The 20,471-nt window shown below is 53.1% G+C and overlaps 3 protein-coding genes across 3 annotated transcripts; 2 read left to right on the top strand and 1 right to left on the bottom strand.

Moving 5' to 3' along the window:
• Positions 1-257: 257 nt before the first annotated feature.
• TGME49_256975 (hypothetical protein) lies at positions 258-1,139 on the top strand (the record flags this gene model as incomplete). The annotated part of the gene is made up of 2 exons (XM_018781127.1): positions 258-416; positions 1,014-1,139. 2 exons carry the CDS (start codon positions 258-260, stop codon positions 1,137-1,139), a joined length of 285 nt encoding a protein of 94 aa, XP_018636962.1.
• Positions 1,140-1,976: 837 nt separating this feature from the next.
• TGME49_256980 (glycerol-3-phosphate-acyltransferase) lies at positions 1,977-13,352 on the top strand (the record flags this gene model as incomplete). Its single annotated transcript, XM_002364904.1, has 16 exons — positions 1,977-2,005; positions 3,037-3,106; positions 3,549-3,593; positions 4,181-5,791; positions 5,952-6,038; positions 6,414-6,587; positions 7,381-7,458; positions 8,076-8,141; positions 8,568-8,667; positions 9,144-9,301; positions 10,081-10,286; positions 11,251-11,315; positions 11,915-11,986; positions 12,200-12,267; positions 12,466-12,543; positions 13,251-13,352. 16 exons carry the CDS (start codon positions 1,977-1,979, stop codon positions 13,350-13,352), a joined length of 3,009 nt encoding a protein of 1,002 aa, XP_002364945.1.
• Positions 13,353-14,625: 1,273 nt separating this feature from the next.
• Positions 14,626-19,376, bottom strand: TGME49_256990 (glycyl-tRNA synthetase). Its single transcript, XM_002364905.1, has 3 exons — positions 18,369-19,376; positions 17,574-17,690; positions 14,626-17,261 (listed from the first exon to the last, which is right to left on the bottom strand). The coding sequence occupies exons 1-3, from the start codon at positions 18,871-18,873 to the stop codon at positions 15,568-15,570; spliced, it is 2,316 nt and encodes a 771-aa protein (XP_002364946.1). The 5' UTR covers positions 18,874-19,376; the 3' UTR covers positions 14,626-15,567.
• Between the last annotated feature and the right edge of the window lie 1,095 nt (positions 19,377-20,471).

Below are 20,471 nucleotides of genomic sequence, written 5' to 3'. Positions count from 1 at the left end.
GCGGATTTTCCAGGTTTCCGGCAGATCTCTCTGGAAGAAGGCGTTCTCTCAGACGAACCGCCCTCGACGAGACAGCTCGACATGCGGTCGCCAAGATTCCTCAGAGAAACAGCATGGACATCTGCAACAGCATCTTAAACCTGCATTCACACTTCGCGGCGAAGGCGGTTTATCGGATCACCGAGCTTATCGAGTCAACCGGGAGACGTGGAACACTGTAGTGTGAATCCGTACCAGCACTACGCGGAAGTGAGCAGATGCTCCGTAGAAGGTCGGGACTTCGAGAAAGTAAAGACCTTAGCTACTCTTGGAGTTCGAGAGGCTCAGAGACACCTACGTACGGCTCAGATAAAGACGGTCAAAGTATCGGGTGGAATTCGACTTTTGTGGGAGCGGATTTACCCTCATTTGCAGAGGTTTGAATTCACGCTGAGAACTGTAGAAACTATTTGACGTAAAATGAAACGTCTGTTTGCACACACAGCAACCTATACGATAAGAGAGACTGCATTGGACATGGATATTATGGCACGATGAAGCGCCTCAACGGTAAAGTCGATCAACTGTTACTCACAGGAAAAAGTCGTCTTTCACTTTCTTCTTTTGGAAGAAGACTAACATGGATCCAGATAATGAAGGCTTTTCGCGCTACGGTGTCAACGTGAAACTTGGATCCGGGAAACACAGATCTTCAAGCTAGCCCCGTTCGTGACAGTTTCCTCGAAAGTTCGAAAGTGGGGGCTTTTATCCAAAGTCGAGAGTCTCTTCTACTCACAACTGGAAAAAGTCATTTCTAAGAAAGTGAAAAAGTCCTATTTAAACAAGTGGAAAAGTCCTTTTCAAGAAAGTGACCCTGGACTCTGTGAGGCGCAGAGGTTGGGTTTTTGATGCATGCTGCTGTGCAGAGCAATGCTCCCAGCCAGCGTGTTTTTCAAGAGATGAACTGAGCCTGGTGGCTTTTCTCAGTTCAACAGTGTGCACAACGGCCTTCGTGTCTGTGTTGTTGCATTCAGAAACTCTCTGCTCTTCTATGCCTTCCTCATTCCCGTTTCTTCGACGCATGTTGCCTCCACGGCGCGCATGTGTGCGTCGACCCGTTTGTTTGTTCCAACAAGGCGAACGCGTGCCGGTTTCTCTAGATAACCTACGTTTTAAATTACTCTGTTTCCGTTCTCGAAGGCTTCCAGAAATCTCAAATGCAACTCGCCCATTTCCCCGTTTGGCTTGTTCGTTAATCTTCCCTCCTAGCGATTCGCGAAACGCCGGTCGCCTGCGTGCGATTCGCTAGCAAATGCGTGCGGAAAAACTCCCTTTTACGGTGTCTGGGTTTCGACTTTGCATTTCTTTGCTCGAAGCTCTTCCCTAGCTCTTATTCTCTCGTCGTCTTCCCGTTGTTTTTCATCCGTCTTCGTCCAGTAAACCCAGTGTGCATCCGCCTCTCTGGGGATGCCGCAGTTGGCCGCAGAAGCGGTCGCCCGGTTTCTCTGCTTTTTCGAGGTTGCTCTCCAGCGGTTCTCGTCTGTCCCTCCTCCCCTGGCGGCTGCCTTGTCGTGTGCCGATGTATTTTCCAACGTTTCGTTTCTCGCACGGTGCTCGTCTTCGCCTCCCTCCCTCTCTGCTTCGCTGACGCCCAACCTCGAGCGGCGTCTTCTCTCCACCAAAGGTCGAGCGCCGATCACGCGCATGTGCCAAGTCGAGCCGCATCTTCCTGCTAAATTCGCGGACAAGGCGAACAGTCATAAGCCGCTGTCTCTGACTGGTCACCTGCCGGCCTTGCCTCGTCTCTGCCTCCTCGCACTCGCCTGCCAATGCTCCCCACTGGCTGCTCGTCGAGAACCTTTCTCTAGGACTCGAACGCGGGGCCTCTCTGCGTCTTCACGGAGAGACTTTTTAACACAGAAGTTGGAGGCGCCTAGATGCGGGAGGTGCCAGCGAAAGCCTCCAAGGACTGAGCCAATCGACAGAAACTCGACACAATGTATTTCCTTGTCCGGTGGCTCTGCATGTGAGTCTCCCCTCATCTGACGCGAGACGCGCAAATTCGGACATGCAGAAGCAAATGAGAAAAAGTGAAGCAAATGAAACAGACGTAACCGCAAACGAGAAGTGGATTTCGGTGTCGGAACCTTCGCAGTCACAGGGAACGGACGTTGCCCCTTTTTTTTACGGACTCTGGAGAGAGTGGGTTAGATCAACGACTCTTGGACTCTTGTCGTACAGTGAGAAAAACATAGACGCGTATTCGTAAAATCCAGGCTCTCTTCAAGAGCCGTGACACTCTCCGAAAGGAACTTGACGGTGCCGGTTGCTCCTTGTTTCTTCCGGCGTTTCCTCAACTTAAATGCCTTCCCAAATTCGCCACAACCGCCAACAGTCTGTACTGTGCATACACCTGACTCCTCGGTCTCCAAACGGTTTTCCGCTTCCTTCACAACTATTGTCAGGGGTCACTGTCAAGCCGGCTGTCGCGGCGCTGGAAGCCTTTCTCGGTCGATGGAAATGGAGAGGTCTCTCCAAAGCGACTTTCGCTTCCACTCTTGTGCCCTCTTTCTTTTCATTTTTCTCGAATGCACCGAACAGCCGCACATGAACTTCTTGCCAACTCTGATTCCCGTCTCTTTCTGTCTGGCTCTGCAAGAAATGACTGGCAGGACGGAAGTTCCCGGGGACAGACTGTCTTGCCTTTCCCCGGAAAAGCGTCTCTCGTCTTGTGAAGCGAATTCAGCCTCGCACGCGCCTTGTGTCTCTCCAGCTCACTGTGTGATACGGTCAAACGCAGATGCATTTACTGCGTTTCACACAAGCGACGAACAGAGCCGCGCGGCGTTGGTGGGTCTCCTGTCCCCTTACTAGTAGTACTCCGCCCGTAGGCGCCTACCCCATCAATCCAGTCTGAGTTTCTCTGTGGTGGAGACGGAGGTTTCTCGGCGTCACAGAACTCAGTTTTTTCAAGGCGCCGGAATTCCTCGGAAACTCGAGAACGCTGTCTCGAGACGCTTCGAAGCCTCGCTGATGTTTCTGTTTTCTTGTTTTCAGCGGGATCGTACGATCCTTCTTCAAAGAGGTAGCTGTCCTCCATCCTGAGCGCATCCCCCTCTATGGCCCGGTGAGACTTGCAGCTCTCTGTCCCTTCTGTTTTTTGCTGCTGCCGAGCTTCTGGACCGCTCTCCTTCCAGTTCTCTGTCTCGCGGCTGGACGTGAACGCCATCCAGAAACGCCTAGCAAACGAGAGACAGAAGAAAACTCTCCGGTTCTCTCTAAACCTGCCTCGGGGCTTCTCTGTTTCCGTTCGTGTGACACTGATTGCGGCTTGTCGCTTGTGTTCTTCCTCGTCCATCGCATCGTCGACCGTTCTGTCCCCACCACCGAAGCAGGCGTGGAGAGGAAAGAGTGAAGGCGAAACTCAGACTCGCTGTCGCTCCAGTCAATTGACTTCGACGCATCAGCGACTGACGGAACCGTTCAGTGGATTTCGCTTCACTCCCGAGAAGCCGCAGTCGTTCTACGCAAGATTGCTTTCTTCTTCCCCTTCCGTGTGTGTCATTCAGGCCATTTTTGTGGGGAACCACAACAACCAGTTTATGGATGCTTCGGTGCGTCTTAGAGACTCCTTCTGTCTCAACTTGCATGCGTTTCACCTCCGTTTACTCATCAGGTTTCCCCAAGTCCGGGGTGCTGGTACTTTTCTAGCATCCGCGTACTCGTTTTCTCTCCCGTGGTGCGACTCGTGACTGCAGCGACTGCAACAATTTATCTGTTCCGTCCCGAACGCATGGCTCTGGACTTTCTTCTTCCCTACAAAAATGTACAAGATCGCAGTGAATCTCCCACAGAAAATAAGGCTCTAAATAACACTCTTTCTCCCGACTTGCTGCTAGTGTCTGTACAGCGATACGTAAATAAATATATATATGGGGAACCTTTGTATAGGCGTCTCTGGATATGTGAATATGCGCGCGGGTGCCTCTGTGTTTTTATCCCCTTGCCGCAGGAGCCTCTTCGCGCCTGTGTTTCCTTTCTTTCTCCCTTCGTACTCTACCTGTGAACGTTCAATTGCAGTCGCCTTCTCGTCCTTTTCCTCCGGAGTTTGCGTTCCGTCGGGAACTGGATCTGCGCGTTCCGTGCATTGGATGCGTCCTTGGTTCGCGTTTTGCGCTGTTTCCGCGCCTTTGCGATGCAGATGCTCGTCGCGAACATCCCGCGTCAAGTGCATTTTTTGGTGGCGCTGAAGAGCATGAAGAGGAGAGTCATCGGCTTTCTGAGTCGCCTGGCAGGCTGCATTCCGGTAGATCGACAAGACGACCGCGCGTTCAAAGGTCCAGGCCTCGTCCGCATCTCGCATCACTTCACAGAAGATGATCACGTCTGTCCCCGGCCGCCGCATCACCACCATCATGCCCGATCGCATGCAGCCGACCCAGGCCACAGCAACGGGAGCGAGAGCAGGGAAAAGCACGACGGCGGTGGCGGCCGACCCCCAGAGACAGCGACTGAGGAACGTCAGACGCCTCACGCAGACACAGGCGCTCTGCACACTCCCTCCGGCGCCGTCCAGGCAGGCAGCATCCTCCTGTCGGGAGAGGCAGAAGCGGCACGACGCAGTGCTTTTGAGGGGACAGCTGGAAGAACGAGTGAGGCGCGAATGGAAACGAAGAATGAAGACGATCCGCGAGAACCGCAGACGCGAGAGGATGGACCTTCAGCAGAGTCCGCCGCCATCCCAGAGGCCCAGACGCCAGAGCTGCGCGCGCACACACGAGGTGAATCGCCCGCAAAGCTCCTGGCGGGTGAGATGCTGCAGGCTTTTTCTCGAGTGCCGTCGCACCCGAGTCTGCGAACCGAGATGCCCCTGTTCAGCAAGAGTGCATCAGCGCCTCTCGGGATGCAGAATCCGCCAGTCCTGTCGATTCTCGGGAACTCGACTCGCTTTCTCTCCGACGTTCGCCCGGGGTACAAGCTCCGTCTGGACGGCAAAGACTTCCTCGTCCTCAGAGTGCTCTCGGATACTCACGTCGTCGTCCGTCAGCCGCCAGAAGCGCCTCGCCGCCTCGACTCCTCGCCGCTGCCCACCGCTGCGGCGCCGGGTGGGCGGACACCCGAGACTGCGGGCGCAGTCTGTGAGCTCGACAGGAAGGCTGCAGAACGCCGAGGAGACGCCGTCGCGAGGCAGGCTAATGCGCAGCTGGCGAAGGAGAAGGAGAGCGAGAGGGAGGCCGAGATGGGGAGGAGACGGGGGTCGTTCTCGAGTGAGTCGAGCTCGAGTAGTACCGGTTCGAGGTCTCAGCGCGGGTCGTCTCGTAGGACCAATGTAGGGGAGACGGCGGCCAACGCCGCGGCGGCTGCGGAGGCCTTCGCAACCAGGGAAGACGTTCCTGGATTGAGCCAGAACGGATCGAGTACGGCTCTCGATGCCAACGGACGCGAGCGAGAGACTGCGTTGCTGAAAGCGGTCCCTGGAAACAGAGGCGTCGACGAAGGCCGCCTGCGAGAGCAGGCGTTTGCGGAGATGCGGAGACCTGTTTCTCCGGATCCCTCCGCCTTTGGCGCGAGCAGAGACGAGGGACTGAGAAGACGACGAGCCCGTCGTAGAGAGGAAGACCGAGAAGAGAAGTGGAGGGAGACACACGACGGTCCTGGTCCTGGAGACTCGAGAGGAGAGAACGACGCGGGAGGCTTGCCTGGGAAGATGTGCGATGGAAGAGAAGAAGGGGAAGACAGACTCCACCAGGCGTTGTCGGCGAAGCACGAGAAGGAGAAACGGCTTGCAGCTGCTGCGTACAAGGAATACAAGGTGTGTGTTCCAAGTGAAGACGGAGTTCGTGGATGGTTGCGTCTGCAGGGGGTTTTCGATCCTCTGTTGCTTTGTGTGGTTTCTGAGTCGCGTCGCTGCGCCTGTCGCGTCTCGCTTTTCCTTGAGTTTCTTGTGCTTTTTCAAAGTTTTGTCTTTGCAGATCCTCCCGAAAATCGAGCAAAGGGAAGTCTACGAAGCTGTCACCCACAGCCTGGTCGATGGCGACTGCATAGGCATCTTTCCTGAGGTCCGTTTCCGCGATTCTCTTCGCTTTTGAAGACGCGCCTTCGAAGCAGTCTCCACCCGCAGGTTTCTTCTCGGAACTCGAGTCTGCCAGGCCAAGTTATTTCACACCTGAACTCCCGGGTCGATTAGACGATACGATCATTTTCGAACCTCGATCTGTCTGTGCCGCGTCTGTTTGCTGCCCCTTGTGCTCCGTGGAACTTCGGCTTCGAGCGGGAGGCCGCGTCTCTGAGGCTCGCGCGGGCGTCTGTCGCACGCCGTCTTCTTTCCCTCCTTCGTTCGGTTGAGTGGACCTTCTTCCGCGTCGTCTCCTCGAGGTTCTTTTGTGAATGCACCTCGCGAGTCTCGTCCTTTGCTTGCGTTCTCCCCTCTCTAGGGTGGGAGTCACGACCGAACGACGTTGTTGCCTCTGAAGCCTGGCGTCGCCATCATGGCCATCGGCGGCGCCGCCGCAGGCGCAGACGTCATGATCGTTCCGGTCGGCCTCGTGTACCACAATCCGCACAAGACGCAGTCGCGAGCGACAATTCATATTGGCGAGCCCATTCCGGTAAGGACCACAGGACTCGCTCGCGGCGCGGCTTCTGTTCAAACGCTTGTCACCCGTGGACAGACTCGTGTCTCCTCAGACGAGTATGCGTATCAACGTACGTGGAGAGAGATGCACAGCCACAGAAACATATGCATCTGTGCACACTTTCATGTATATGTATACCTATACATATATACATACATATATATATACATATATATATGTATATACATACCTAAGCCCTAAACCCTATATATATATATATATATATATATATGTGAACACGTAGATGGGAAGATGCGGCTGTGTATTTCTTCACATGTGTGTATGTTTTAACATAGAGGAGAAGATACATGCACGGGGTGGTTGTACAGCTCTCTTTGCATGTGCATGCAGTTAATGTCGCTTTACATGTGCGTAACACACATGCATGCATGCGTTGTCCATTTCTGAACAAGCGGTTCGAGGTGTCTGGAGCCACGAAAGCGAGTGTAGACGTTTGTTCGCCAGAGGTCCTTTTGGAGAATGGCTTCTCTTTTCTTGTTCTCTGTGAGGCGTGTGTGTCACTGCCTCCATCTGTTTGTGTTTCGTTCCACTGTGGTTGTTTATTTGTGTCTCGACCTTTTTTCTCTTCGTCTTGTTCTCCTCTCCCCATCTTTTTCGTTCTGCATCTGTTGGTTTGTTCTGCGTTTTTTTTTCTTCCTTCTGTGTGTCTCTCCACCTTCCTGTGTCCCGACCCTGCTGTCTCTGTGTGGGTTTTAGGGTTTTTTATTTCTCCCGCGTCTGTCCTTGTTTCCGCTGCTTCTCTCAGATCTCCCGCGAGGCCGTGGTAGAATATCAGCAGGACCGACGCGCAGCGACAGCGCGTATTCTGACAGACGTCGAACATGTAGGGATGAGAAGAGAAAAATCATAAACGTTTTTACACGTCCACTGATAAGTAACATTAACGGACCTCTTCTGAACGGTGTTGAAATTTTTATGGCAGCACACGTTCACGGAGAAAGACGTTTTGCTCCCTTCGACGAACTTCTTGTGCGCACGCAAAATCAGGAAAAAAGAAGTACAAAAAGAGAGAGAAACAGAGAGACTGAGAGAGACGCCCTTACACCGAGAAACAGCAGTAGAGTGGGAGACAAATGCGAGGAGATCCAAAATGAATCGAAGCCCACAGACAGGTTCTGCCGTTTTTGTTGAAACGTACATGCATGCGCGCGCTCGACCTTCTGGAGAGAGAAGGAAGAAGCGTTACGTTTCAACACACTCCGTTACGCATGTTTTGGGTATCTAAATCTCTCCACGTCTCTATAGTAGACAGATAGAAAGACAGGTAGAGAGATATGTTTAGATAGATAGATACATAGATAGATAGATAGATAGATAGATAGATGTCGAAAGAGAGATCAAGGTGGATACATCGGAGATGTGCATGCACAAAGCTGAAAAATAGGGACTGCGTTAGGATCGCAAATGTATTGGAGTTGCGTGTGTTGCATTGTTTTTCAGGGAATGCGTTCGTGTATCATCACGGCACAAGACCATGAGACGATGACATTGATTCACCTCTGCTGCGTGAGTGAACTGTCGAAGTCGTTGCCTCGCATGCAGGTTGTGGTCTTAGTGAGGGTGTTCTATTTTTTTTTAGTGCCAGCATTGTTCGGAGGACCTGGTAACTTCTTTGTGTCGATGTGTATTGGTGATTCGGAAGTCGTTTCCCCGAGAACTAACGCGATCTTGTCTTTCTTAGTACCGTTAGTGGAGTGGTTTTTCTTAGGTGTCTCTCTTCCCTGCTCTCCCGTCTTTTTCCTCTTCTCGTTCTCTCTTGTTTCCTCTCACTTGCACGCCAAACGGATCTCCTTCCCAATTCTTCTGTCCACCCATTTCCCTTCATAGGCGTCTGCATAAACACAAGCCAGCGCTCGTTCGTGGCCATCCGTTGAAGGTGGACTCAGAGTGTAGTTTTTCTTTTTCTCTCTTTCTTCGCTCTGTGTTCTCCAGTCCCTGTACCCCCCGGAGCGCCTGCGCCTCTCCCCCGAGAAGCTCTTCAACTTGAACCAGCTTCTCTCGAAACTCTTCTGGAGATGCGCAGACTCACCTGGTGAGGCTCCACTCACAACGCCCGGGAAGCGACAATGAAGCGCTGACCGACCGTTTTCCAGGCGAGGTTCTCAATAACTTAATTTTTCAAGTCTGAAGGACGCGCATGCATGCGCCGTTGCCGTGCGAACGCATGTTCTCACCATCCCGAACGCGACATATTCATGACGCACGATGCGGTGCACCTTTTGGATTTGTTTGATATTCCTCAAAATGGTTTGCGCGGCTTTCAAAAGGACGCCACTCTTCACTTCTTTGTAAAGAATTGAAATGTCGCCTGTCTTTCTCCACTAACATGTTGAGAAAACTTTGATCTTCTTCTAACTTGCCTTGACGATTCTCATCCAGACACATACGCGCATATGCGTCTGGACGCAGTCGTTTCGCTTTGTGTCGTTCGTCGCTCTGTCTGCTGTTGTCGTTCACACACAGACGAACCTTCGACGCGTTGTTTCTTTTTCTCGTTTCTCTTCTCAGAGCTCTCGAATCTCCGTCAGGACCTCGCCCAGTACCAGGGTGCTCTGCAGCGTGCAGGCATTCCAGATCACGACGTCTGGATGTTGAAGCAAAGCACAGCAGGAGCCTCGTTGTGTTTCGCAGAGAAACTGATCGCTCTTCTTTTTGCCATCGGTCTGGTGAGGCATTTCTCTCAGCAGTGGACAAGGACAAAGAAGGTTTCTCGAGAGGTGACAGATCCGGCTTCTCCTCGCCTATCCGTGACTCAGGATGGATAACTTCGACGCACAACATATCTCCCCGGCGTTCCGGGTGTGTGTGTGTCTCTCTGTGCGAGGTTGGGGCGCGGGGTGTCTCACGACGAGAGGCGCAACTGTGACGCGTTCAAGAAATGGTGCCTTTTGTGTGCACTTAAGAACTGGCACGAAGACCTTAATAAAAGTCGGGATTTCGCCTTCCAGAAATTCAGCTGTCCCGACAGCGGTACAGCAATCGACTTCGTGTGCTTGCTTCGGAGGTGGTTTTGAGTGGTGTGTGCCAGTCAGTGTTTCTAGCCTTTCTGTCATTGCTATCGTCTCAACTTCCCGACTTTATCCATCTTGCAGAACGCCGTTCTCTCTGTCGCACGTTTCGTCTGAGTTCTGCAAAGGTTGCCTTTTCCGAGACACACAAAGCTGCCACCTGGCGACGAGTGCCAGTCTGCTTTTTCTTCATGCACTTTGCTGCTGTCTTCATTCTGTTCCGTGGGTGATCCACGAAATCAGAGTCACCCATGTGTGGTTCTGGCCCTGTATCTGTACACCTCGCTGTCGCACTACACGACGACCTGGCGTATCCTCTCTTCGTTTTGTCACCTGGACTCTCCCTGCTCTTCGTCGCTCTTGGCTGCACACCGGAGAGCTCCCTCCCCACCGTCTTTCTTGACTTTTGAAGTCTCTCTACCTTTTTCTCCTCTCAGGGCGTTCCTCTGCTGCCTCTCTGGGGACCTCTGCGAGTGATTGCCTACTTTCTTGCGGAGCGACATCGAGCGCAGGCGCTCGCGGCCAGCAGCGTGAAAGTCAAGGGAATGGACGTTGTGGCGAGCTACAAGGTGATTGTTCTGTTGGTGTGTGTGCCGCTCTTCAACTTGGTGTACGGAGCAATCTTCGGTCTCGTCTTCCGTCGGTGAGGCTCTTCTCGGCGTTGGCACTGTGACTGCCGCGCGACACCCGGGACTGCTCAGACGCCTCTGCGCATGGCGTCAATGACCAGACTGGGGAGAGGTTCGCGAGCAAGACGCCGCATACGACGCCCTCCGGCGTCCATAATGCTAACATCAGGACACCGCAGACCCCCATCGAAGAAGCAGATACAGGAGCAGCTTCAGAAGCGCAGTCCAGACTCATGAGAGGAACGGTCTTCTGATTCATTGCGTGAAGCGGTGCAGTTCCAAACATGCCGCTGGAATCGACCTTTTCCGGACGAGCACCCAAGCGCGCGAACGCGTCTGGAATGCATCTTACTTCAACAAAAGAGTGGAGAAAAACGTAGACATCCGTAGTGTGTTCACAGGGGTGCTTTGCACCTCAACGCGCAGCTCTTCTCTTCGATCTTGATGTGGAAGGGGGACAGGCGTGTGGGGAGTCTTGCTGGCCACGACAGACATGACAGAAGAATGCTCCCGTCTCGTTTCACGATGGAACATGTATCGGTGCAGAGGGGAACATCTCGAGACCGATTCTATGGTGAACACACGCGGTTGGCCTCTGTTTTTTCACGGGGAAAATGCTCCTCATTTCTCGCTTGGGGGGTAGGTTCTGCGAGCGTTCGTCCAAGTGCGTCGCGCTCGAGACAGAGTCGGGTCCTCGCGCTGCTCCCTCGTGGCGTTCTCCTTCGTTTCTTCTGTCCATCTCACTCTTCCGGTTACCGGCGTCGTGCTTGCTTGCTGCAAACCACTTGCACGGCTCTCAGCCGCTTTTCCCCTTTTTTTCTCTCAGTCGTTCTTCTCTTTTTGTGTCTGTTGTCTTCTTGGAGATCCGCCGAGGCCAGCTGTCAATCTCCACCAGTTTTCTCTGGCACGTTCAGTCTCTTGAGACGAATTCTAATCGGACGTTCTGTTCTCTCCGGTGCTATCTGGGAAAACTTGCAGGACTCTCGCGGAGACTCTCGCGACGATGCTGCTCTGCATCTGTCTCCTTCCTGTCGCCTACTACTGTGAGTTTTCGGTTCGCGTTTCTCTTGTTCTTGGCAACGTTCAATGTGCGGCTAGGTTCTTGGTTGGGACATTGTTGATACGGGAGAAAGCAGCTTTCCAGGTGCCTCACGCCGTCGTTACGGCTCTGGAGAGACGAAGCCTAGTTTGCTGCTGTTCTAGGGAGAATCCTGTTCGACGGTAAAAACGGGTGTGAAAAACGAGGATACTGTTCCGCCATCTTCGCGGCTAGGGACGTTGGTAAACGTTTCCAGTCTGCGCTGAAAATGAGCGTAGACGGCTCGTTTCGAGTTTATGCGAATGATTGAGCTCGGTCGCCAGAAGCTTTTAAACATCAGATAAAACACTGTAAATTGGCCCTCGTCGCCTGAAAATGGAAGTAGGAACCTCCGACGCCCGGAAGTACTGCGTACCTCTGTGAGGTGAAGGCGAGTGAATGTGTCTTCTTTGCATGCGCCGTTCTCGGCGTGCAGAAGTCGGCAGGCCTTGTTTCACTCCCGTTTTGAGTTTTTGCCGAGGTCTTGGGAGGCGTTTTCCGATGAATGTGTGTCTGTGGCTCCCACAGAAAAGGGTCCAGTTTTCCGTGTGTTCTCTGTTTCAGTCAGCATGCGTCAAGCGGAGAAAATTCTCCCGCTCATTCGGCAGATGCGTACGCTCATCATCGTCGTCGTTGGTGAGGCTCTTTCGATCCCGAACGACGCGGCCGAGTCCAGAAGCGAAGCCTTTGAGCAGCAGCAACACGCAGAGCCTCAGGCGATTCGATGACGGCAGTTTTCCGTTCCCGCTCGGTCCCGCCTCTCGTGCACCGAGTGGAGGGACACCCCGAGTCTCTTCGAGCTCCCCCAACATGTCTGCATGCGCTGAATACGTTTTCTGTTGCATGTAGGCAAAGTGAACATCTGGCGCGAGAATGAGCGCGAGCTCATCACTCAGCGAATGAATCTCCAGTTTTCGGTAAGTGGCTGCCTGTCCAGCTTCGTCGATGTGTCTTCTTGGCAGAACGTCTAGGCTCGATCGGGAGCGCAGCGCGATGCGCTGCAGGTGATCCTCTGTCCGCTGGCGCGCTCGCGGCAACCGCCGCGCAGGGAGTCTGGAGCCCGCAACTTCGCTAGGCGTCCTCTGCGTTCTGACGCTCGCCGTGTGTCTGTGTAGGTTCGAGAGACCCTGTTGAAGCTTGGACCGCAAACATCACCGGCCTTCATGGAGGAACTGTACTCGATTCTTCCCAAGGTGAGCGCCGACAGAGACTCTCGTGCCTTGCTGTGCCGTCTGCGTAACCTCCTGGAGGCTGCATGCACTCACCTTTGCAGACGCTCGATGGCTCCAGCGCGCAGCACATACTCACCAGGAAACGTCGCCTCTGCAGGCGTACGACGCCCGCTCGTTGATGTGCAGCATCCGCGGTGCAGCTTCAGTTGCCATTCTGTAGTGCTTGGTGACTGCCGTCACCGGTCTTGTGTGCAAAGCTGGAAACTGCATGCGCGCATCTTTGCATCTTGTCACGTCGCTCAGACATGCAAATCCGAAGCTGCGACTGCAGAGGCATGTTGCCGGACGGGACTGGAGCGCCTGCGCCTCAGTGCCTTTCAGGGGGAACAGCTCGCTCCAGCTAGCTTCATGTCTTCTGATGGTTTTGCAGCGTTTTACTCAGTTGAACGTCTGTGAACAGTGACTCGCCTTCCCTGCTGAAAATAAGTCGTACCAGGTGGATTCGCGTCGGGGGAGGGGGGCGTTCCCCGTTACATGAAAACTGAGAAGACACAAGAGGTCACGCGTCAGCGTTTGTCTCTGTCGCGTGGCTTTTCGGCGGATAGGCTGTGGAAAGAGCGTGCGCCGAGGCAAAAAAGTGAAAGCATTGGGAAACTGAGATCTGGCAAATTGTCCACAAGGTTTTCCTAAAACGCCATACGGTCCGTGCGTGCATTCTTTTTTCTCAGGCAGTCCTCGTCGCCGACATCAAACGTCTGATACGGAAGAAGGAAGATTTCGCTCCTCTTCAAATGAAGAGCCTCATGAACAACGCAGAGGAAATTCTCTGATGTGCACGTACACTTTCTCGGCATGCCTTTGATGCATACTTCCCTTTCAAAGCCACCTTCCTTTCCCTCTATTTGCGCCGGCATTTCTCATGTCATGTATGCATATATATATATATATATGTATATATATATATATATATATATGCATATAAATATATATATATATATATATATATATATATGGATACATCCATGCATGGCGTCACACGTGTCTGTGTGTATTGATGATTCTGTGGAACTGTGCAGGGGTTTATATGTTTACTTCCGTGTGATGTGCATGGAAGTAGACACTCGGTAAGGTTGCTTCGTAGGTGGAATCGAACACTGGCCGCTTGCAGGGTGACGGTTGTGTGTAGAGAAAAAACGAACAAGAGAATTAAGAGGAACCAGGAATGGTAACAGCACCCACTGGAGGGGGGAAAATCGAGGTTTTTGATTCTGCGGATTTCCCGTCGTATCAGGGCCTTTTTGCATCACGAAAATCCACGTATTCTGCCGTTGTGCAGGGGCACATAGTATGTTGCCTGTTCCGCGTTCTCTGTTCGTTTGTGCGCGACCGGCTTCTTGGTAGCCCTAGAAGGCTTCTGTTGAGGATCCGACTTGTGTCTCGCCAACCAGAGACTGCATGCGTTTTTCCAGAGAAGCGCGTCGCCTCACTCGCTTTCGACTGTATTTCTTCTGCATTCTGTCGGGAAAGCCTCCATTCGGTTCAACTGTGTTCTGAGTCGTCTTTGCTGAAACGGCGTTATCTCCAGAACAAAAGAACGCGGTCTCCTGTTTCTGAATACTGGTAGTGAATTCTTTCGGTCTGATCCTTAGGCACGCAGTCCGTCTACACTTTTCTCTGCAGTGGTTTGTTACTATTCCTGGGTTCGTCTTTGTTCGTACTGTCGATTTTTCTCCAAGTTCTTCGTCCCCTTTCTCCAGCACTTCCTCTGGTGCCCCTCTCCACCTGGATCGTGCGCTCCAGACACACTCAATGTCGGCGACAAACCTCAGGAGCCAGCCGCCACATTTTCCCCTTCTCTCGGTCCTTCCCCTTTGCTTTTCACACCCGGTCTGCAAGAACTGATTCGCGTAACGCCCCTTAGCACATATTTGTACATGCATAGAGACACATAATAGGTAAGAGAGGAGCAGAGAGTATTCATATATATATATATATAGAGAGAGAGAGAGATGATAGATGAGGTGGATATAGGATCAGTAAGATACAGGTATACTTAGACGTAGATGCGCATAATGCACATAGGCACAGATAGGTAGAGCTATCTAGGGATTGATACCATGATCAAGATGTAGCGACACCTGCGAGCGAGGGCCAAACGGAACCCATGAAAAGGCGAGAAGACACCGCCGGCCATGTTGGGAGGAACCACTTCTCATTCGTAAGGAATTTTATAACATGCGACACCTTTGTGTAGCTGCCCAACCTCCTCTTTTTGAACAGGAATTTCGCATGTACAGAAATCGTGTGTGGAGACCGTCAGAAAAACATCCCTTGACGCGCTAGGCATCAGTGGCTTTCCAAATGCGGTGTGCAGCGAATCCTAGACTACGGGAAACCGCACCGCCATCAAATGCTACCGTGCCTCACGATAGTCTTTAGCTTACTACAGCGTGTTGAAGGTTAACACCATCCGCAACTGGACACGAACAATTATGTCACCACTGCTGATCTGGATTACCATCTGAGCTCCGCGTGGATCTTTTTGAAAATGTGGCTCACTTGGCGACTGACACGCTGAGACAAAGCAATCGCGTTGTGGCTTCCCTGCAGCGGCGTCTCACCGTGCACATCAAGAAACTAGACGGAACAAAACCGATTTCATTGTAATTTTCTGGCCCCGAGACTGGCGCCAACTGCGGAATGCAGGCTGGGCGGATCACGAAAGTCTCGCCGCGTTCCTCGGCGTTTTGCGCAAAGAGAACCATTTTTTTCCGAAGGCGAAACTTGCACGCATCGGAAAATGGTACCTCCCCCTTGTGCCCTCCTCCCTTCGCTTTCTGTGGCGTTTGTGGCTGTTTCTCCATCCAGTCCCTTGCATTCCCGTGAGCTTTTCCAGAGCTGTAGCACTTCAAACAAAATGTCCACAACTTAAACGATGTGGAATAGTACCCTAGGGGTCGTAGGATCGTGGCATTCGCCAACCTTAGCTATCTGCTCCGCAGTCCACAGGGATGGTGGTGTACGGCACTATTTTCGTTGTTCTCTTTAGCTCTCTTTGACGTCAACGAGAGGGTAAGTTTTCTTCACCGTTGGCCAGTCTAGAGATCCCTGACTCATCCTCGCGACCAGGTCGACGGCGTCAGAAAGCGACACGCGAATTTGTTCCATCGAGTCCCGTTCCCTCACGGTCACCGTGTCGTCTTTCAGGGACTCAAAGTCCACTGTGATGGCGAACGGGGTGCCGACTTCGTCGTTTCGTGCGTACCGTTTTCCGATGCTGGCAGTGGACGCGTCAACTTTGGCCGAGATGCCTCGCGCGACGCATGCGTCTCGCGCGCGCTGAAGCAGTTCGACGAAGCTGGGGTTGCTGCTGATGGGAAGAATGATGCACTTTGTCGGTGCAATGATCGCTGGGAAGGCCATGTAGCACCTTTCCTCTTGATCGACGATTCCGCGGGACCGGAACGCGTGCTCCATAATACAGTGGAGGATGCGCCCGATGCCGAACGACGGCTCGATGACTGCGGGGACGAAGGACTCCTCGCTGACTTTTTTCGTGGTTTTTTCGAACTTCATCATTTCGCGAGATATCTCGAAAACCTCCCCCGTGCACAGCGTCAAGGTGTACCGGCCTTCGGCCGCGAGCGCAGCTTCGATTTCGAAGCGGTCGGCGTCGGACTTTTCTTCTATTGCGTCGTGGAGCGCCTGCTGCCGGTCCTTAAAGGTCTTGCCGCAGAGCCCCTTGTTAGGGGTGTACTTGACGTACTCGACGATTTGCGGCGAGTCGAATTTCCGCGACGCGACGAGGTCCACTTTGCTGACTTTCGAGTGGCTCGTCAAGTCGAACGCAGACCGGTCCGCGTGGCCTGCGACCTCCACCCAGCCGTAGCTGCACTCGACCTCGGCGTCCCAGCAGTCCTTGGCGTAGTGCGCCATTTCAGATGTCAAGTGTTGCCGGAACCGGAGTCCAGAGTCTGCGATCCCGCACCGGGTCAGGAACAGATAGGTTCGCGCGAGGAAGTACCCCAGTGTCTCGTTGTCAATGATTTTCTTCGCGACCGCCTCGCCGACCGTCACGTCCCGCAGCACCTTCCCGTCCGTCAGCTGGTTTTCCCGTGAGAAGAGTGGAATCTTCAGGTCTCGGACCAGGTGGAACTTTGGATGGTCCTTCTGGTCGGGGTGGACAAAGTGCTCGATCTCCCCCATCTGGAACTCCCGCACTCGTAGCAGGCCGTTCCGCGGTGCGATTTCGTTGCGGAATCCGAGTCCGAGCTGCGCCGCTGCGAACGGCATGCGGCCGCCGTTGAACTCGAGAAGGCGGCGGAAATTCACGAAGATCCCTTGAGCGGTTTCCGGTCGAAGATACCCCCGGCCTTCCGCTGACCGGCTCGCCGCACTCGCCTTCTGGCCGCGGCCAGTCGCCGGCTCTTCCCCCGCCCCCGCCTCGTCCTTGGGGCCTATCTTCAGACCAAACATTAGATTGAACGGGAAAGGATCCGAAAGCGGATTTCCTGCAGGAGACTTCACCTGCAGCTCCTCCAGCGCCACCTTCATTTCCGCGGCGGATAGCGCGTCCGCCTGGCGACGAAGCAGAGCGAGACGACTCGCCTCTTCTGGCGAAATCCCTTCCTTCGCGTTCAGACGTTCGTCAATCTTCTCCTCCAAATACTTGTCCGCGCGCAGACAGTCCTGCGTCACGGTGTCCTTCACCATCAAATCCGTGAAACGGTCCACGTGACCTGCATAGACACGGAAGAGAGTCGGGAAACGCAAATGCAACGGGGTACGCGCAGCACACAACCCAAACAACGCGCGTTTCCAGAAAATTCTGAAGACATCGACTCGACATTTGTCTGCGAAGCCAGCGAAAAACGCAGGGAATGGAAGCGCAACCTCAAACGCAAACAAAAAAACAGCTGTCAGGATGTGAACACAAGCTCGAAGAACTGCTCACACACGTATACAAAAGCTTTCGGGTGAATAGAGACGAGCTCGAATGGAGAAGCTGGGATCTCTCTCGCCTCTAGCAACTAACCCGAGTTGTCATGTACCTGAGGTTTTGAGGACAATGTGGGGAGTGAGACAAGGGCCAGAAACTTCTAGCATATCCTCCGCCAAGACAAAGTGCTGCCGCCAAAGTTGTTCAACTGCCGACTTCAGAGCGCATCCTGGAGAAGCAACAAACAATCATAGCACCGTCCACGAGTGGAAAGGGGCATTTAAGTCAAGTGTTCAAGCTGAACCCTTTGGTCCGGGCGTTCTTCGCGCAGCGGACGTCTAAAAATCCCGTATCTGTCGTGGGAGTGGCCAGTTTTGTTTATTCGACGGCTTCTGCCAACAGAAAATTCACCGCCTCTGTCTTTCTTTGCAGCAGTCTCGGAACGACGTAGAGTAGACAGACACGCCGGTTCACAAACAGACGAGTGGCGTTCACACACCCGAACCGGAAGAAGCGAGGAAGAGACCGTCTAGCGAGGGAATGAAGTTCCGCAACCACGACTTCAGAGTGTTTCGTACAGAATATCAAACCGAAAACTAATCAATTCGGAGGTAAAGAAAATACGGTAGAACTTGAGGACATGAAAAACTCTGAAGCGGGTCATGTGAGACGCCGGAATACGCGCTGCGGTGCCTCCCCATTCCACAGTTTAGGTTTCGCTGCTTCATAGCCACACAAAACCACGTTCTCTCTCTTCGTATCCACCTTGAAAGGATTGTTCACATTCTTCGAAAGCCTCCTCAACACTCCCCATGTGAGTGCAGAGCATCCACCATTCCTCTCGTGCCCTTCTCGTCAGTGTGTCGACCTCCACAACGCACGACAGTCCGCTTGCGCATTTGTTTACCTGGCGGTCCAAAGTCGTACAGCCCGCCGACTCCTCCATAAATTTCGTACGAAGGAACAACGAAGAAGCGGCGCTTAAGGAGGTTTTCACATTGCGAACGAAGCTGGTAATACAGTGGACGAGTGCTCTCCAACTGCTTCTCCAGTTCGGTGACTTGTGCACGCAGGTGCACGAGTGTATCTACACCTGCGGCGATTTCCTCCGCAGGAGCGTTTGCCTGTTTGAGCAGCCGGACTTTCTCCGCATTTTGAGTCACTCTGACTCGGAGTTCGCGAAGTTGCTCAGCGAGTTGTTCCGTCGCAGCCTCGTCTGCGGGAGTCACGCCGTTGAGGGTCGTCATCTTTTTTTCACCGCAAAAAGTCGAAAACTGTCGCACAAAACGTTCAGAAACAGCGAGTGGTCGGAGGCGGGTCGCCACTATGGCGTTTTTTCGCGAGGAAAGGAAACGTCTCTGGAGGCCAAAAAGGGACAGTCGGACTACCCTGCGGAAGGGTGCGACTTGCATGTGACAATCGCCAAGAAAGAAAAGGCAGCGGAAACGGTCTCGAGTGCGGGGGAAATGCAGAAAATGGATCCCAGTGGAGTAGACCGGGCATTCAGGCTACACGAGTGACACAGAGAACAGGAAGAACGCGAAAAAAAGCAACAAGCTAGGCGCTTCCGCGAACAGGGCAAAGGCGGGATGATGCGGCTGACGATGCCACGTAGCGTCCAAGTCTCCGGAGACAAGAGACGGGAAACGGGACCGAGTCTTGTAGGGGAAGAACGGTATCTGAAAAAAACATTCAAATATGGGATAGTGTTGGAGCCATCTATACGAGGCGAAGTCGCAGACAGCGAAAAGGAAATCGAAAAGCGCACGGACACAAGCACCGTTCGTGCCACGAACTCTGTGACTACCGTTTCTTCCTGCGTGTCCCGGTGCGTCGGCGGGAAGCGCCTGTCTCCTTTTCTGTATGGAAAAAGGGCTACTGGCAAGCCCCAACAGAGACAAGCGCGCACTTCTGAAGATCAAAACACAAAAGCGAACCATATGCGAACGGACGGGGATGTGTATCTTGGAAGAAAGACCTGCTGCAGGGCAAACTTTGGGTCATGTCACAGGGCAGCCAGCCCCCCACACCAGTCCAACAACCGCACAGCCCCTGGCAATCCGCGGCTGAACGAAGAGTCTCCGCAACTGAGACAAGAAGAAACGGCATTGCATTAGGAAACCCACACCAAGTACGAAGGTGGCCGGAAGTTTTTACTAAGACCTCATCAGCAGGGTGTATTGTGCATGTATACCTGCTTAGAACATACCCAATGGCTGATGTTCCTTGTCCTGTTTTGTACTGGATCTGGTGACTTGGTGTGTGTTCTGCTTCAAACGGCTGGTCAATCGGCCCTAGCCGACAGTGGCACTGCGGCAACGTTTTTCGCCGGCGGCGGGTCCGCACGCGTCGGGCTCTGCTGCGTGTACAGCCCTGAGTCCACCAATAATGGACGTTTTCTAGAAAATTCCTGCGGTTCGTCTGCGTTTCAGTGAACCACGTTTTCTGCCGTGACCTGCAAGCTGAGTCGCTTCATCGAGGGTTGGAAAGTAGGTAGGCCCTCCCGAGGTGCCGGAGACACGCGAGAAGCCTCCTCGAATGCCAACGCAGAAACCAATAAACAATGTTTTGCATCGACTTACGCACGAGAGCAAATCGGCATTTATCTGGTGAAGACGAATGCTCTTCTTCTATATCAAGCCGCAAATCTGTCCCCTGATCGACGACTCCACTGTTGAATGTTATGCTGAATGCCGAAGGCATTTGGACCAAGCTCCAGTGAAGCGAATCTAAAGCTACACATGTTGTCACGAAGCTTCTCTGGGTGAGGCGTTGCGACTGTTCTTTTAGTTGACCCTTGTCCTGTCGAATACTCTCCACCTCACTAGTGTCTGATGGTCCGTATGTCGCCGCGCACACACGAGCGGAATTTCAGATTTTGTTCGTGGTCGCACAGAAAGTGAATTGCTTGCGAAAGACGGGGATGTGATATCGTGCATATTTAGTCCTACAAGTAGGCTGCACTAGCAAATAGACTTTTGTAGGAATTATCACTAGTATGCGGGCAGCC

The sequence above is a fragment of the Toxoplasma gondii genome, chromosome VIIb (genome assembly GCF_000006565.2).
Source record: "Toxoplasma gondii ME49 chromosome VIIb, whole genome shotgun sequence".
Classification (NCBI taxonomy): Eukaryota; Apicomplexa; class Conoidasida; order Eucoccidiorida; family Sarcocystidae; genus Toxoplasma; species Toxoplasma gondii.
Note: the sequence above shows the minus strand (reverse complement) of the source record. Positions and strands in the feature narration are given on the sequence as shown.

What these genes read in the sequence shown, in the direction of transcription:
- TGME49_256990 (XM_002364905.1), bottom strand. Translation starts at nt 18,873, where the DNA reads ATGCAAGTCGCACCCTTCCGCAGGGTAGTCCGACTGTCCCTTTTTGGC. An exon ending in GTACGACTTTGGACCGCCAG is followed by an intron (nt 17,691 to 18,368) that starts GTAAACAAATGC and finishes TTGCTTCTCCAG; the next exon opens with GATGCGCTCTGAAGTCGGCA. An exon ending in CATTGTCCTCAAAACCTCAG is followed by an intron (nt 17,262 to 17,573) that starts GTACATGACAAC and finishes GTGTCTATGCAG; the next exon opens with GTCACGTGGACCGTTTCACG.